Source organism: Stenella coeruleoalba (assembly GCF_951394435.1).
Source record: "Stenella coeruleoalba genome assembly, chromosome: 7".
Classification (NCBI taxonomy): domain Eukaryota; kingdom Metazoa; phylum Chordata; class Mammalia; order Artiodactyla; family Delphinidae; genus Stenella; species Stenella coeruleoalba.
In genome coordinates, this window is record NC_137153.1 from 122,606,053 (window position 1) to 122,621,848 (window position 15,796).

At 54.5% G+C, this 15,796-nt stretch overlaps 1 protein-coding gene across 12 annotated transcripts in view; it reads left to right on the forward strand.

Moving 5' to 3' along the window:
- The window catches only part of EHMT1 (euchromatic histone lysine methyltransferase 1), a gene marked incomplete at its 5' end in the record, with an annotated part of 148,248 nt that overhangs the window by 56,628 nt on the left and 75,824 nt on the right, over positions 1-15,796 (forward strand). For 5 of the 12 annotated variants that reach the window (XM_079926328.1, XM_079926325.1, XM_079926326.1 and 2 more), the window contains one exon: positions 13,806-13,869. In XM_079926328.1, coding sequence (XP_079782454.1) covers positions 13,806-13,869 — 64 coding nt within the window. Of the gene's footprint in view, positions 1-13,132; positions 13,270-13,610; positions 13,698-13,802; positions 13,870-15,796 lie in introns of those variants that run through there. The other 7 variants (XM_079926321.1, XM_079926322.1, XM_079926327.1 and 4 more) reach the window with 4 other exon arrangements.

Sequence of the window (15,796 nt, forward strand, 5' to 3'; positions counted from 1 at the left end):
AGGGAACAGCGAGGAGGTAGCGCCTTTGGTTTTCTTCTTTGCAGAGAGGCCAGTTAATGGTTAAGTAACAGATGGAAAGGGAGTCTGTTCTGATATTTCAAAATCCCTTAGACGTAATGTATGGGGCCACTTTGGAATTAATTGTGTTTTCCAAATTTAGGAACTAACTCTCCTTTTTCTGCCAAGGGGAAAAACAAAAAGACAAAAGAGGGACAAGGAAATCTGTGAGACATTGAAAGGATTCATTCTTTTTCTCCCCACCCCTTTTGATAATTAGCTAGTGAAATTGGTATGTGGAAAATAGTTTAAAATTAGGGGGTGGGCGGGTAGCGCTCTACATCTCAGAAGTTTCTTGGACTGCAGATGCGTCCCATCTTTGAGAACCTGTTTGTTGCTTACAGCCCGGCGTTGGCATCCCTGTGGTTCTCAGGGAGGGGATGCCACCGCTGGTCCAGGCCTTGGGCAGAGAGGGGCAGATGGCAGGTCGGGTTTGGCATCTCCTGTTATGGCTAGAACCAAAACCTCCCTCCTCATGGGAGAGAAGGTCCCTTTTGTGTGCCCCGTGCTGGGTGCTGTGCAGTGGTCTCCAGGGCGCAGGCCGAGGCAAGCCTGGTGGCCAGTGTGGAGAAGGGGCTTTCCTTTCAGTAGTCATCGGGTGAGCTGAGCGAGCCACGCCTGCCACGAAGATGATTGTCGAGAGGGTTTCTCCTCCTTTCTCTTAATATCGTACTGTTGTTGGGTCTCTTTATAGCTCAGGTAGATAAGGCCTGAAAGCTGACATCCCCTCTCCCAATCCAGCACACGCGCCGCACAGCCCTCTGGAGCCAGGACAGAAATGCTGGTGGCCAGTTGGGAGGGCAGCAGTTCCCTGGGGGCACTGACTGCATCCTTTCCCGCCTCCCCAGCACATGGAGCTGTTTTACATGGTTCTAGTCGAGTTCATCTCAAATTCTTTCCGAAATGGCTTTTGCTGCTTTTAAACTTAAAATGTGCGTGTAGCACTTAAAGATGAACCTTCTCAACCTTTGTGTTTGAGACAGGAGTTCTGTGCAAATGCAGGAGTGATGTGACATGCGTGGATGCCAAGTGGCCTGGGCCTGCGGAGGCCGAGGAAACAGTCAGCTCTGGCTGGAGGCGGGTGCTCCAGTCCTGCAGCTTTCAGGCCTGAGGCCCGGCCGCAGAGCTGGCCCCACAGCGAGTGCAAGGTCTGCGAGCCGCTGTGTCAGCTTTTGTGTTTTTCTGGAGCTGGCTCTCCTGCCCCATCCTCGGGGTTGGCCTGGCCCTGGGGGTGGTCCAGGGTCCCCAGCACACCATTTTGAAGATGAAGTATTTAGAGGCAGTTTTAACTTTCTGGTACTTTTGTGACTATAACCTTATTGTTGAGGTTAGCACTTCTGTGCAGGGAGAGTGTGTGGGAAGGTGCTCACTTCTAAGGTAGCTCGTGGTTGGGTCTTCGAGCGGTCCCGCTGTGGGAGCCTGGAGAGGTCGGGACCCTGTGCTCCCTCCCCTCAGAGGCCTTACCCCTCCCCGCTGAGCGGGTGGGGGTCTTACTCTCAGCTCCCGGGCAGGGCAGCAGGCACAAAGGGAGGTAGAAACCGAGCTCCCTGGTGATGGTCGTTGTCATGGTTGTTGTTACTGGTTTGTGGACGTGACCACATCGTCTTTTTCTTTCTTTCTTTTTTTTTTATATATATATTTATTTATTTGGCTGCGCCGGGTCTAGTTGCGGCACAGGGGATCTTCGTTGCGGCATGCAGGATCTAGTTCCCTGACCGGGGATTGAACCTGGGCCCCCTGCACTGGGAGCATGGAGTCGTAACCACTGGACCACTAGGGAAGTCCCTGTCTTCAACATGCAAATTGAGAAAGTTATTGAAATCTATAATTTGTCTATAGGCTTGTCCTTTTAATACACATTATCCAAAATATATCTAGCCCTTACTTACCTTTGAATTTTAGGAATCTTCTAAGGGGTAATGTCAGAATTTCTATGATCATTCTCCCACCATCCGTTGTTTATTTAACAACAACAAAAAAGTCAGCAGTGTGGTAGAAATTGATGGGTGGGCACCTGGGAGGCAGAGCGGTGGGACCCTCTTGCGCAGGGAGTGAGAGTCTGGGTCTGCCCAAGGCTGTCACCTGGGTGGGAAGGCCCCTCGCCTCTCGGGTGAGCAGGTGCAGGTGCCAATGAGGAGGCTCACGGGTCTGACAGTTAAGTACAAAGGATTCCTTGTAATTTTCCTGGAGAGTTCGTGGAGACTCCTCATAGAATCCTAACCTTAATGATCTGTGCTGTACCGTTGTCCATCGGTATCTGTCCGTTGTCCCTTCGTATCTGTTGGGGATTGTTTCCAGGACCCCCTGCAGATTCCAGAATCGTGGATGCTCAAGTCTCTTATGTGAAATAACAGTGCTATTGTTTGCATGTAATCTAAGCACATCTTCTGTATACTTTAAATCACCTTCTGATTATTACTTGTAATACCGGATACAGTGTAAATGCTGTGTAAACAGTTCTGAGTACGATGTAAATGTTGTGTAAACAGCTGCCGGCGCCTCGCAAACTGGCAAATTCAAGTTTTGTTCTTTCGCACTTTCTGGAGTTTTTTTCCGAATATACTTGATCTGCAATTGGTTGAGTCTGCGGGGGTGGAACCCTCGACACAGGGGGCCAACTGTGTGTGTAACAAAAACTGTCTTTTTAAAAAGCATGTAGAAGCAAATGTTGTAAACTGAGGCTAACTGCACCATGACAGATTGCACTTGGTGCTCATTCTTCTCATGTCCAGTGATGTCCAGTGGGGGCGGATGGAGGCCCTGGGCCTTGAGGAGGGAACGCAGGCTACCTTGACGTCACCTACAGATAGCGCTGTTGGAGCGGCAGGTGGTTCTTACGTGCTTGTTCTGTGGCTACACTTAGCGGGAGGGACACCAAATGAGTGGTGCTGCTGTGAGAACTGGTACAAGATATTTGTTTTACTCACTAAGAAAATCTGAGTTAGACTTAGTAGATGGGAGTCTTCGTCCTCGTGATAGAAACGCGGTCGCTATCTCCTGTCCTGTGACATCACTACAATGAACACAGCCACCCGCCAGTGTCACCTAAAGATGACTTTAGAATATGACTTCTCTGGTCTTTGCATCTGGGTATTTCCCCCCTCCCCCACTTTTTTGTTAAAAACAAACGACTGTACACTTTTTCTTGGGAGATACTCTTTGTAATATCATGCAGCCAGAATTGGTTGCCTGAGTGTACTTCAGCTGCTTCTCATCTTCCATGGAGTTGGGGGGTCTTTGCTGCACAGATGTGCTGTGTGGGATCTGAAACCGGTCTGTGTCGCTGGCACAGGTCCTGGCCGCTGCCCTGTGTGGAAGGGTGCCCTGTTGTCCCGCGCGTGGGGAGCAGGCAGGGTCCAGAGCAAGGCGAGGCAGCGTGGGTTCTTGGCGGGGCAGCTGCGGGGTGGCGGGACTCTGGTGTCTGAGCGGCCACAACCATAGTGAGGGCTGTGTGATTGGAAGTTAACTTGAGGAGCGTTGACTGAAACAGGAAAAATACGCAATGTAGGAGCCATGAGCTGAGTTTTATTCCGGATCTTACCGAGGACTGTAGCCTGGGAGACAGCTTCTCAGTAGCTCTGAGGGGCTGCTCTGAAGAGGTGGGGGAGCGGCCAGGATCTGTGTGGTCTGGGCCAGGGGGTGTGTGCAGCCAAGCACGCATCTCGGTAGAAGGTAACTGCTAGTCACGGGGAAGGGGTATTTCCATTAATGATTTTAGCCCTTTTTTTCTGCGTATGGAAAGAGGCAGGAATTTGGGTTCATTAAAATTCTTCTGAGATATCTACTCTCTAAGGGGCCTATTTTTCCAAAGCACAGAGAGCCTCTCAGGGTGCGCTCTCTGTCAGCACTGCAGTGGCTCAGACTTAACCCTTGTAGAACGGGTGGTGGGTGTGTTCTTTCCTTTTTTTTTTTTTTTTTTTTTTTTTGCTGTACACAGGCCTCTCACTGTTGTGACCTCTTCCGTCGTGGAGCACAGGCTCTGGACGCGCAGGCCCAGCGGCCATGGCTCATGGGCCCAGCTGCTCCGCAGCACGTGGGATCCTCCCGGACCGGGGCACGAACGCGTGTCCCCTGCATCAGCAGGCGGACTCCCAGCCACTGCGCCACCAGGGAAGCCCGCGTTCTTTCTTTTACGTAAGGATACCTGAAGACCCTAGCAAGACTTTTTTTTTTTTTCACCACCTTGAGATGTTTTTATTGAAATGCATATGGTATGGGTAACAAGCGACCTCCCTGTGGTCCAGGTGGGACCTCTTCCCCCAGAGATGGGTCAGGCCAAACACCCCAGTGGGGCAGACAGTCTCCCAAGTGGTAAAAGGGAGCCAAGTTAGGGAAGGCCTCCCATGCCAAGGCATAAGAGATGGTGTGAGAGCAGGACTTCATAATTCCTTTGGTTTTTTTCCTCTGCATTTTATTTTCTTCTGTGTTCTATTCTCTTATGAAGAAATTGTTTGATTAATAATTCTTTTTCTTTTTAGGAGTATGATTTCACAGGGCAGAGAATATTGCCTTTTGAAATGTAAGCATTGCCATTTCAGAATTACAGAAACCTAGGGTCCTTCTGTCCTTTTCTGATCCTCACAGACTCAGTGTAGGGCTGCCAAGTTCAGCAAGTAAGAATACCAGATGCGGGACTTCCCTGGTGGCTCAGTGGTTAAGAATCCGCCTTCCAATGCAGGGGACACGGGTTCGATCCCTGGTTGGGGAACTAAGATCCTACATGCCGTGGGGCGGCTAAGTCCGCTGCTCCAGAGCCCATGCGCTGCAGCTAAGATCCGATGCAGCCAAATAAATAAATAAATATTTTTTTAAAAAAGAAAAGAAAACCAGAGCCTGATGCATATTAAAGTGGTGAAGAAAATTAAAAAAAAAAAAAAAGAATACAGGATGCCCAGTTACATTTAAAGTTCAGATAAACATGCTAAAACACGGCTTGTCATTTATCTGAACTTAAGATGTCGCTGGACATCCATGTCTTGGGCAGCTTGTTGCACCCACTGCCCTGTGTTGGCCTTACACATCCAGCACGGGGTCAGATTCTACCTCACCTCTTGGGATGTGTTTTTTCCCTTAGGGTTTGTGTATATCGAAATCTGCCAATTTGCATTTAAGGAAAAAGCTTCACAAACTGGAAAGTTTTCTTTCTTTTTTCTCCAGCCACATCAGCTCTTTAGGATGTGAAAACTGATGCTCCAAAGGGTAGAGTTTGTTCTTCTGGGAGGGGCGGTCAGACCCAGCTCGCAGTGAGCATGTGGCTGTCGCGCTCCCCAAAGGGCGTGCTGCCGCTGCCGCTCACTGGCCATTCTGGCCACCTCCTGGGCAGACTTTGTACCCCCGCCCCGGTGCCTTTCAGGTGGATCTAACTGGGATTTTAATCAGAGGCAGTGAAGAAGTCGAATGAGGGTCTGGATAGGCTGGTGGAGGGACTCTTACTGTGAGCAGTTCTGGCATCGTGGGGTCCCAGCTCCAGTTTTACTGTCAAAAACGGCAGGTCACCGAATGTGAGGATGCGAGGAGGGTTAGGACCAGCTGGCAGGGCTGAATGGAGGACAAGGCTGGAGGGGGACCGGCCTATTCTCCAGTGGACAGATGGACCTTAGCCACATGGTGCAGAGTCTGAGGGTTTTCTTCTGGTTTCTCTTCTGTTTAAGGAATGTGGACACTCGAGGCAGGAGCGCTTTGTTTTTGCATATTTAAGAAGAGTTGAGTCTGATTTCCTTGGCAGTCCAGTGGTTAAGAGTCCTTGGTTCTACTGCAGGGGGCTTGGGTTAGATCTCTGGTCCGGGAACTAAAACCCACATGCAATGTTGAGTTTAGGACTGTAAAGATTCCTGATTCTGTGAAGAGAGGGGTGTCCTTGGGTATAGCCCCACCCCTCAGGACCCCGCACCTCCCTTCAGTCTTTCCTCACTGCTTTCACCCTGTGAATGTCTTTTTATTTAGAAGTTTGTATGCAAAGGGCTCTTTGACTGAAAGAAGCCCCAGAATCTCTGCAAATCCCAGGCTCTGAGAGGATTCCCTTTTTCAGTCTGGGTTTGGGAGTGTGATATGAAGTCTGCTCCTGAAATGTTCTGGAGTTCGGGCAGATGTGCTGAGGATAAAGAGGACAAAAAGCCCTGGAAGGAGCTGTTTTTCTGGAATTGTCGTGTCTCGGTGGTGCAGTGGACGAGAGTTGTACGGCGTGTGTGCCTTGTGTACACCTGGTGAGCACACATGGTCCCCGCTGGTTCCCGCTGCAAGCTGTGGATTCTTAGTCGTGCCCACGTTTGTGGCATCTGAAAAACGGAAGGCCTGATGCTTACGGATGAGGTTGCCGGTCCGGATTCCCGGTGCTTTTGCGGGTGGGGTCTGACTCTGGGGTTGTCTGTCTTCCAAGGAGGAGGTGAAGGAGGTGCAGGTCCTTCCTTATTGGGACACATGGGTCTTGGGGTGGAGATGGGGCCCAGCCTTGCGGTTGAAGCCCTCGTGATTTAGGCGGTGGCCGTGGTACTTGAGCAGGGTGAGCAGGTTCGGCCCGTGCTGAAGGAGGGATGGAAAGTGGGGCAGGTCGTCTGGGGGGGGGGGGCGCCCATTCCTTCACCTCCTGGCTTCCTGAGGGTGGGGTGTTGGGGTCTCAGGCCACGGGGGCCATGGATCTCTGGGCTATGGGCAGGGCCGCCAGGGTGAGCTGCCAGCACTGGGTCAGGGGCTGTGCCTTTAGAGAAGCCAGGTTGAGGAGGCCTCCGCCCTGACCAGTGACCTTGATCAGTGATGTGGCCTGGGGGAGAGTTTAGATGATTTTATTGGAAGTTCTTCCAGGAAAGAGACCAGGCTTTTGGGAAACGAGTTAGCCACTGGTGGACCTTCACCAGTGTTGATTCTGTTGTCTGTGTATGAGTGAGAGACTGGCCTTTGGGTTCTGTGCCTCTGCGGCCATGTTGACTTAATTAAGAACTTGAATTGCTGGCTGGTTGTTCATGCACATTAATGTGTTTCACTCCCATACAACTAGGTAGATGGTTGTAAATGGAAAGGTCTTGATTTGAAGTCGAATAATTACCTCAAAACTTTGTTTTAACCCATTGTTTTGTTTTGCTTCGATCAGGGAGAAAGAATAACCTGCTAGGCTAGACAGGGTTGAGGTAAGCAGTAACATTTCTTTACTGTGAGCTTTACGAATATGTGCTGCTCTTCCTTTTTTTTTTTTTTTTTTTTGTGATATGCGGGCGTCTCACTGTTGTGGCCTCTCCCGTTGAGGAGCACAGGCTCCGGATGCGCAGGCTCAGTGGCCATGGCTCACGGGCCTAGCCGCTGCACGGCATGTGGGATCCTCCCGGACCGGGGCACGAACCCGTGTCCCCTGCATCGGCAGGCGGACTCTCAACCACTGCGCCACCAGGGGAGCCCTATTTTTCTTTTTTTTTCTCTTCCTTTTTATGCAAGAGAAATTGGCCACTGGTGGGGCCTGTGTCTTAAATAAGGCACAGCAAATGTTAGAGCAGAGCCCTAGGGCAGGTTTTGTCAGGTAGAGGCTTGTACAGAAGTTTCAGACCGAGAGAGTATTCCTTTTCTTTGATATTTGTTTTTCATATTCATCTGATAAGCTAATGTGTCCTTCGTTTGGAGACTTCATAGCATCCCAGACTCCAGCACACTGTCCCTTGCCCTACAGGTGTCAGCCGCTTGGGTGTGCCCCTCCTTGCCCACCCCTGCCTGTCCTCTGCCCTCCCTCCTTCCCCATGCCACCCCCTCCCCCTGGTCCTCTTCCACCCTGTGCCACCGGCAACAGTCACTCAGAGAAACGAGCGAGGAGGTGCTTGGGTTTTAAGTAGGAGACAGAAGTGAGGCAGAGATGGCGGTGCTGTTTCCAGGTCTCAAGCTCACCCAGGGCCTGGTGTGTTGTGAGCACGTCAGCGGGTTCCTGAATGCACTCGGGTAGACACAGAGCAAAATAGCGGCCCAGTCTGGCATTATTTGAGTGTTACATAATATTCTTTTTTTTTTTTTTTTTTTTTTTTTTTGCGGTACGCGGGCCTCTCACTGCCGTGACCTCTCCCGTTGCGGAGCACAGGCTCCGGACGTGCAGGCCCAGCGACCATGGCTCATGGGCCCAGCCGCTCTGTGGCACGCGGGATCCCCCCAGACCGGGGCACGAACCCGCGTCCCCTGCATTGGCAGGCGGACCCTCAACCACTGTGCCACCAGGGAAACCCCATAATATTCTTAAAACAGACTTTTTTTGGGGAAAGGTCATGAACCATAATTTTATGGGTGAACGTGTGGCTGGCTGGTGCTGTGACAGGAGGCAGCTGGTTTGCCACTGTGTTCATAGGGTCCTGGGGGCTGTGCCCACCCCGGCTTGTCTCCAGACACCTGCTGTGTTCATGGGGTCCCGGGGGCTGTGCCCGCCCAGCTTGTTTCCAGACACCCGTTGTCACCAGTCAGGGCCCGGGGCCCAGAGGTGTTGTTGGCGGGCCCGGTGTCCTTGCTGTGGGGCAGTGGCCCCAGAGTGAGGATGAATTCAGTCACTAAGCGTGTCGTTTGGTGCCACCCTCCTGATTCCTGCTAAGGTGCCGACAGCATTGCCCTTGCACCATCTGTGCAGATGTCAGTACTGCGAAACGGGTGAGTGGGATCCTGCTGGTGTTACGAAAACAGTCTTGATCTCTGGAAGGGTCTTGGGGACCCCAGAGAACTCCTGTTTGAGGGGGTTGAAGGGTGTAGGAGGTTGGCAGTTGGGATGCAGCTGTGATGGGCTGGGAGAGGCAGTGAGGCCCGGCCATGTGGGGCTGAGGGTAAAGATGAGGTACAGCCTTGCCTGGCCCTGGATGGACAGTGGGAAATCAGAGGCCTGGGATCAGACATCCTGGCCCCACGGCCCAACCCGGTGGGGACAGGTCATGGCATCATTACTGAGATGTGGCCAGGACAGGTCCTGGGAGGTGACGCCTCAAGTCAGGTGCTGCCAGTGAGGTCAGGGGGCAGGCGGATGAGTTAAGATGCGTGAAGCAGGCCTGGGCAGGAGGGCATTTTCTCCGGTCTAGACCCTGAGGATCAGTACATACATGCAGGAGTAAGTGGAATCTGACTTGGTGCTGGTCCCGGGTGTCAAGAGGCCAACTCTGTGGGGAACCCCCCAGGAGCCTGTCCGGGCACCCCGCCAGGGTCGCCACAGCTCTTCACTGTTTCAGAGTCTGGAAACCCAGATTTCTTGTAAACTCTGCTACTTTTTAAATGTTGATAGTTCATTGAAGGTGGAAACAGCTGTGCTGTCTGACTCCCGAGCCTGCTACTCCTTTGGGGGTTTCCCCCACCCCGCCACTAGTTGTCTTTATGTCTCTGTTCTCCTGCTCTCTCCGGACCTGAGTCCCACAGCCAGTGCTGGAACCCTTGCGTTTGCCCGTGGTCCTGGGCCCCCGGTGACACGGGGTGCAGGCGCAGCAGTTTGTGGAGCCCCCAGTGCACGCGTGTTCTGTGTCCTCACGCATCCTGGGCTGCGGGTCTGCTGGCTCCGCGTCAGGCACCAGGTCTGTCGTCCTCACAGCAGCTCCTGGAACAAGCGGTCCCTGCCTTGCAGCTGCAGAAGCCAGGTGACCTCGGCAAAGTGCAGGGGGACAGAGGAGCCGGATAGGGCCTGGGTCCTCAGGTCCCAAGCCTGTGCTTCTGCGCCTCTGCCGTGGACCAGTTCCCCTCTGGGAAGTCCTTGCTGCTGCGTCTCTGTTCCCTGCAAGACGCGCTGTCGTCATTTCAGTTCTACCCTGTCTGCCCTGTGGCCACACAGCGTGCTTCCAGTCTGAAGACTTTCCTAACTTTTCCTTTTTAAAACACTTTAATTTGAAATAATTTCAAACATACAGAAAAGTTGCAAGATTAGTACAGTGGCTCCCATCTACCCTTCACCCAGACTCCACTTGTTGTGTCCTTCACACGTGCACGTGTGTGCACACACACCACACACATGCATCTTGTCTCCTCTGTCCCGCACAAAGGTAAGTCCAGGCTCTTATTTACTACAAACAAGGGCATTTCTCTGAATAACCATCAAGATACCCGATGTTGACACAACCGTCTGGTCTGCAGTGCATGCAGGTGTCACGGTAATCACACGTGAACACGGTGCCCGGTCGCTGTGCATGCAGTCGTCACAGTAGTCCCTTCACAGCGCTTTCCCGCTCTGGACGGGGAGTTGAGGGGACTCCAGCTCCTCGGTCTTCCTTTTCCAAGGGCACATCACGTTGCTTTCTGGAAACCCTGGTGGCAGGAAGGGTTAGGGTTAGGGTGCATCCCATCAGGAGACCTGCCGCTTTGTCCGTGACCGTCCCATGGGTGAGGCTACAGGTTTCTCCACGGAAGGTCACTGCTCTTCCCTTTACTTGAGGGAATTCCCTCTTACTTGAGGACAATGTTGCGGCGAGATACTTTGAGATTCTGTAAGATCCCGTTTCTTACGAAACTTCCTCCACGAGTTGTAATGGTGGCTTCAGCTCCCAGCCCTCTCTCTGCCTTCAGTTGTTGGCATCTAGGATAAGCAGCTTTCCCTGTTGGATTTGTTTGTTATCCATTCATTTATTTAATGCTGGTGTTTATTCACTGGTTTACAATTCCTGTTGCTGTCATTATTCATTTTGATGCTCCAAGTGTCGTAAACTCCGGAGTGGGCATCCCTTGGGTCTGTCCTGGTTCTTGGACGCCCCCTGCCAGTTTGAGTGCTTCGTTTTCAGGCACAACCCGAGGTTCTAAGCTCCTCTTGTGCCCCTGCCTTGCCTGGAGTTGGTCCTCTCTGCCAGGAGCCTCAGTCTCTCCGTGGAGGTGGCACGTGGGAGTCGAGATTCTGTGCTGCTGCTGCCCAGGGGCCCTCGCACTGCTCAGAGCTTCTGCTGTGCGCACTGCCGTTGGCTCGCGTCTTCTCTGGAGGTTTTCCTCCTCCTGTTGTGGCCCCGTATCCCAAGCTCACTCTGGGGTTAGTTGAGGCTCTTCTTGCAAAGCAGAGACTGAGATCACCCATCCACCTTTTACTGTCGGGATTGTCACAGCCCCTGCCTGTGGGAGAGCTGGCAGGGGTTTCAAGTGTCTGCCAGCAGTTCTGTTTGGTTCTGGTTTTGTTAGTGGTTTGGGCTACGTGTTCCACCTGTAATCCTTTCCTGGTTGATGTCGATTTTGTAGGTTGCTGGCCCTTTGGAAAAGGCAACGAAAACCATGTTCCCTCTATTTTTTTTTTTTTTTTTTTTGCGGTACGCGGGCCTCTCACTGCTGTGGCCTCTCCCGTTGCGGAGCACAGGCTCCGGACACACAGGCTCAGCGTCCATGGCTCATGGGCCCAGCTGCTCCGCGGCATGTGGGATCTTCCCGGACCGGGGCACGAACCCGTGTCCCCTGCATCGGCAGGCGGACTCTCAACCACTGCGCCACCAGGGAAGCCTCCATGTTCCCTCTTGCTAGGTACATATAGGTTCAACTCACAGAGCATCTGGGTTCAGGAGATTTCTGTCTTTCTTGCCCTGGTCGTGGGCCGAGCTCACCCGCAGCCTCAGTCTCTGGGCCTTTGGGCTTCCAGATGTGGCACTGGCAGTGCCCACAAGGAGCAGGGTGGCCGCAACACGTGTGGACTGTGCGTCTGGGCTGTCCCAGAGCGCCCCTCAGGCTTGCGCCACACCCAGTCCCCTAGGAAGACCCTGTTTTTCTCTGCCACATGCTTTCTCAGCTTCTTCCTCCCGCCCGGCACTGCCGACAGGTTGGGGACAGGACAGGTTCCCCCCTTTGGACCCTGAGTGCTCATGCTGGCAGGGCAGACAGGCTGGTGGTGTGCCTGGTGGTGGTGGGACCAGCAGGGCCACAAGGCGAGGTCCAGGTGAGGCTGTCTGAGAAGGTGGAGCTTGGCCTGCTGAGGGGTGGCGGGGTCCAAGGGCCAGAGGCTGGCATCAGGGTGTGGGAGGGGGTGCCGAGGGGAGCAGAGGCTGGGCTTTGCCATCCACGATGAAGGCTTGTTTCTCCTTGACGAGGAGGGATGTGTCAGGTCTGACTCCGTAAGAAAGTACTCCCCTTCTTCTGGGAGGAAGGCTGTGAGGCCTCAAGAGTTTCCCTTAGTGCCTGGCACCAAATTCCAGCTTCCTAACTGCAGAAGGGGCAGCAGGGAGTTGGCCAGTGCCAACAGACCAGGACTGTTTAATCCAGGCCTGTAGATGGTATGAGCACAAGGCCACTGGGAGGGGCTGGAGAAGAGCCCCCAGCTGGCTACCCCTCACCGCTGCAGCCTTGCAACCCCTGTTTTATAACGTCACAGCACCCCACACTCTAGGTGAAGTTAATGTGTTTGTTTCTTATCCCCCGACTGGAACAGGGCTCTGAGGACTTTTCTGAAAAGGACCACACATGGCTTTGACCACAGAGGTTTCTGTCACATCTTGTCGTTATTGTTCATAGGTCTCTGGTGATGTAAAAACCACTGTCAGCTGGCCCTGTGGCCTGGACCCTGCTGTCCACTGAGGCCTCCCCTTGGGCTGGCAGGTGCCTGGCACACAACAGATGCTCAGGAACGGTGGCTGGCCTTCATCCATGTGGCCACGGACACGACGGAGCTCCTCAGCTCCTAGAACAGGGGACCCTGTGTGACCAGCTAGGAGTGGATGTCCACCCAGGCGCCATTGGCTGTGGTCTGGTGGCCAGGACCGGGTAGTGCCAGTGAGACCCTACCCCTGTGTGTGTGTGCATGCACACATGCCTCAAAAAACAAGTCCTCTTAGGTCCCCTGAGGAGTTCTCAGGGGCCCCAGGGATCCTCAGCTTACACTTTGAAAACCACTGGGTTTCAAACCACTGGTCAGGCCAGACGTGGAGCCCTGGAAAGGTAGGAGAGTGGAGCCTGCAAGCGGCCGGAGGGAGCTTGCCGTGCTTGTGCCCCTTCTTGGCCCGCAGGCCTGGGGTGGTGGAGTCAGCGGGTGGGGACTTCTGGAGGTGCCAAGGAAGGAGGGCGCCGTGGGGGTGGGGGTCCGGGTGGGGGTGGGCACTGCTCCAGGGAGCCGCCTGACCCCAGTGAAATTAGCAGTGGGAGCCAGGCTCAGGAGGAGTGTTGCGAGCATATGTCGTGGTGTCTCTTGAAGAAAACATTCCAGAACGTTACGCAAGCGTTATGGGAGCTATGCCCCTAGACTCTGGATGTCGCTAAGAGAGATGCCTAGAGGGTCTGCGTCAGCTGCTCCCCCTGTGGACCGGACACCTGCAGAGACCCCGCTTAAGGGTGTGTTGTGTGTTTCTGTTCGTTCTCTAACCAGACTCTCACATTCCTGAAGGCAAGAAGTTTGTCTTAAAACCATTGCAAGAGGCATCGTGTAATTCACGTCTCTGTATGGTAGACTCAAATATTTAGTGATTCAGGTTTTCATTGAATTTTCTTGATTTATCCATTTCTCTAACTTCTCTGTAGGTTGTTGGACATTTGAAATACTTAGATGAGTTGTTGTCAGCAGCAGAATGCACTTTGAAATAAATTGTAGCATTCCTACGATAGAGAAAACATTTGCAATTTTAGTTACGTAAGCCATGCATTCTTATTATTAAAAGACTGTCCCCCCAATACAGTTGAAGTAGAGGTTTCCCGGGGCTGTGGTTGACTGCTGGTCCTCCTCCCGAAGAGACGGTGTCAAGAGCATTTTCCACTGGCTCGAGGTTCCCTGTCCGTCCTGTCCTTGGTGGTTTAGTTTTGGTTTGGATGCGATGCCCACGGACAGGAGTCCTGCTGGCGGAGCCCGGCTGACATTTATTTCTCTTTAGCAGGCGGTTCCGGCGAAGGGGGAGACCAAGCAGGACTGCGGCCTGGGAGCCGAGCTGCCGAGTGAAGGTAAGGGCGCCCGGGGCCCCTTGCCTGGCCACCCCTCCTCAGCCAGGCCTGCCGTACGGCCTCCTCCTGTGGGGTCCCGGGGCTCATGGTCCTCTAGGAGGGTGGAGGCCCTGTGCGTCCTGGTCCTCAGGGCGCCGTGAGGCCAGCAGGGGGGCGGCCGCACCAGGTCTTGGGGCATGGAAGCTGCTGCGGAGGTGCCAGGAGGTAGAGGGAGGCTGGCGAGGGGCTGGTACATAGGGGAGCTTTTGGAGGGACAGGCCCGGAGTCAGGCTGGGAGGTGCTGGCTCTGGGACAGACCGTGACAGGTAAACCCCACTGTCCCACCCAAGCTGCCTGGGGGTGCCAGCCAGACCCCTTTGGAGAGCAGCGTCCTGGCTGGATACCATGAGGCCGGCGCCTGGGAGCCTCAGATGCTGGTGTCCGCCTGGCCGTGTCGGCACAGGCCCTCCTGTGCGAACAGCAGGGCCATGCGGACGAGAAGCGTGTCTCAGTGTCGTCCTGCTGGCTGGTGGTGTGGCGCTGTCCCCACTGACGTGGGAGGAAACGCGCCCGCACCGCGCTCCTGTCCCTTGTGACAGAGATTGCCGCCTGGTCCCGGCTGCACACCCGCGCCACCGCCCCAGCCTGGTCCCTGGACGATGTCCACCCGCCTCTCAGCTGGGTGGGGAAGAGGCTGGCTCGGGGCCAAGGTCAGGCGAGCTTACCCGGGCTGTCAGACGCCCATCCGGCCCTGCATCCTCTGAAGACAGTGGCCCGTGGTGGCAGAGGCCAGTCTGGAGAGGTTGCCGTGTGTGTAGCAGTGGGAGGCGAGGGCCCTGCCTTTCCAGGCACTGCAGGGAGACGGAGGCCTGTTTCCCAGTGTTCCGTGTAGACCTGTGAGCTCGGTGCGGGCGGCCCTGAGCCTCCCAGGACGAGGCCTCGAGTGGCCTGGTGGCAGGGACCACCTTGTGCCCTAGGCCGGCAGCCGCTTTTTGTCTTTCCCGAGCTGTGGTGCGGCCCCCACGATGGGAACTGCTGCGGGCCTGCCCCTCCCTGGTGGGCCCACATGCTGCTCTGACACCTTTTCACATCCACGGGGTCCTCTGCTTTTGTGACCACTCCGTGCACACCCGAGGGTGACAGTGGGTGAAGGCAGAGTATGGGCCCCCAGCTTGGGGCTGATGGCAGGGCAGCCTTGCTTGAGAGAAGGGACCCAGCAGCCCAGGCCACAGGGCAGGACCGTCTTACCTGTGAGTGTGTCGCTTAGCATGTGACCAAAATGCTTCAGGTTCTAGTAGAGCTGTTGGGACTCAGGGAGCTGAGTGGGGTGGGGGTTGGGCAACTGCCTGCCTGGCTTCCCAGGGCTGTTTCCAGCCTCACCCCCTCTCTCCCTGGGGCATCTTCTCCAGACAGCCCAGCTTGGACGGAAGGCCATGGCCCTGCCCTGCTTTCTGCCCTCGCCCTGCACCTCAGGGTGCCTCATCCGGCCCACCGGCCCCTCTCTGCTGCACCCCGGCTGGCCCTGGGGCGCTTCCCTCCCGGAGCTGCCCTGCACACTGTCCTGCCTGTCCCTTTGCTCACAGTGGTGGGACCTCTGAAGACCTGCCTCAGCGTTTTCCTTCTGGCGCTGTCTTCCTCCCTGTTCCTTGAAATGTTCCCTTCCTTGGGCTCCCACTCTGTCTGCCCTCCTGGGCCCTTTTCTAAAAGAAGTTGTGGATGAGTGATGCCAGGTGCCAGTCTCCTCTGCACACGGCCCCTGCGCCCAGGCCTGGGCCCTCCTTTCGAGGAACCTCCAGACTGATTCCTGCAGCAGCTGCACCACGTCCATGCCCCCCAGCAGCGAGGGCGGCTCCCGACAACACTCGTTGGCACCTTCTTTTTGGTTCCATCTGTCCTAGTGGGTGCAAAGTGGTATCTCGTCCTGGTTTTGATGTGTATTTCCTTGCTG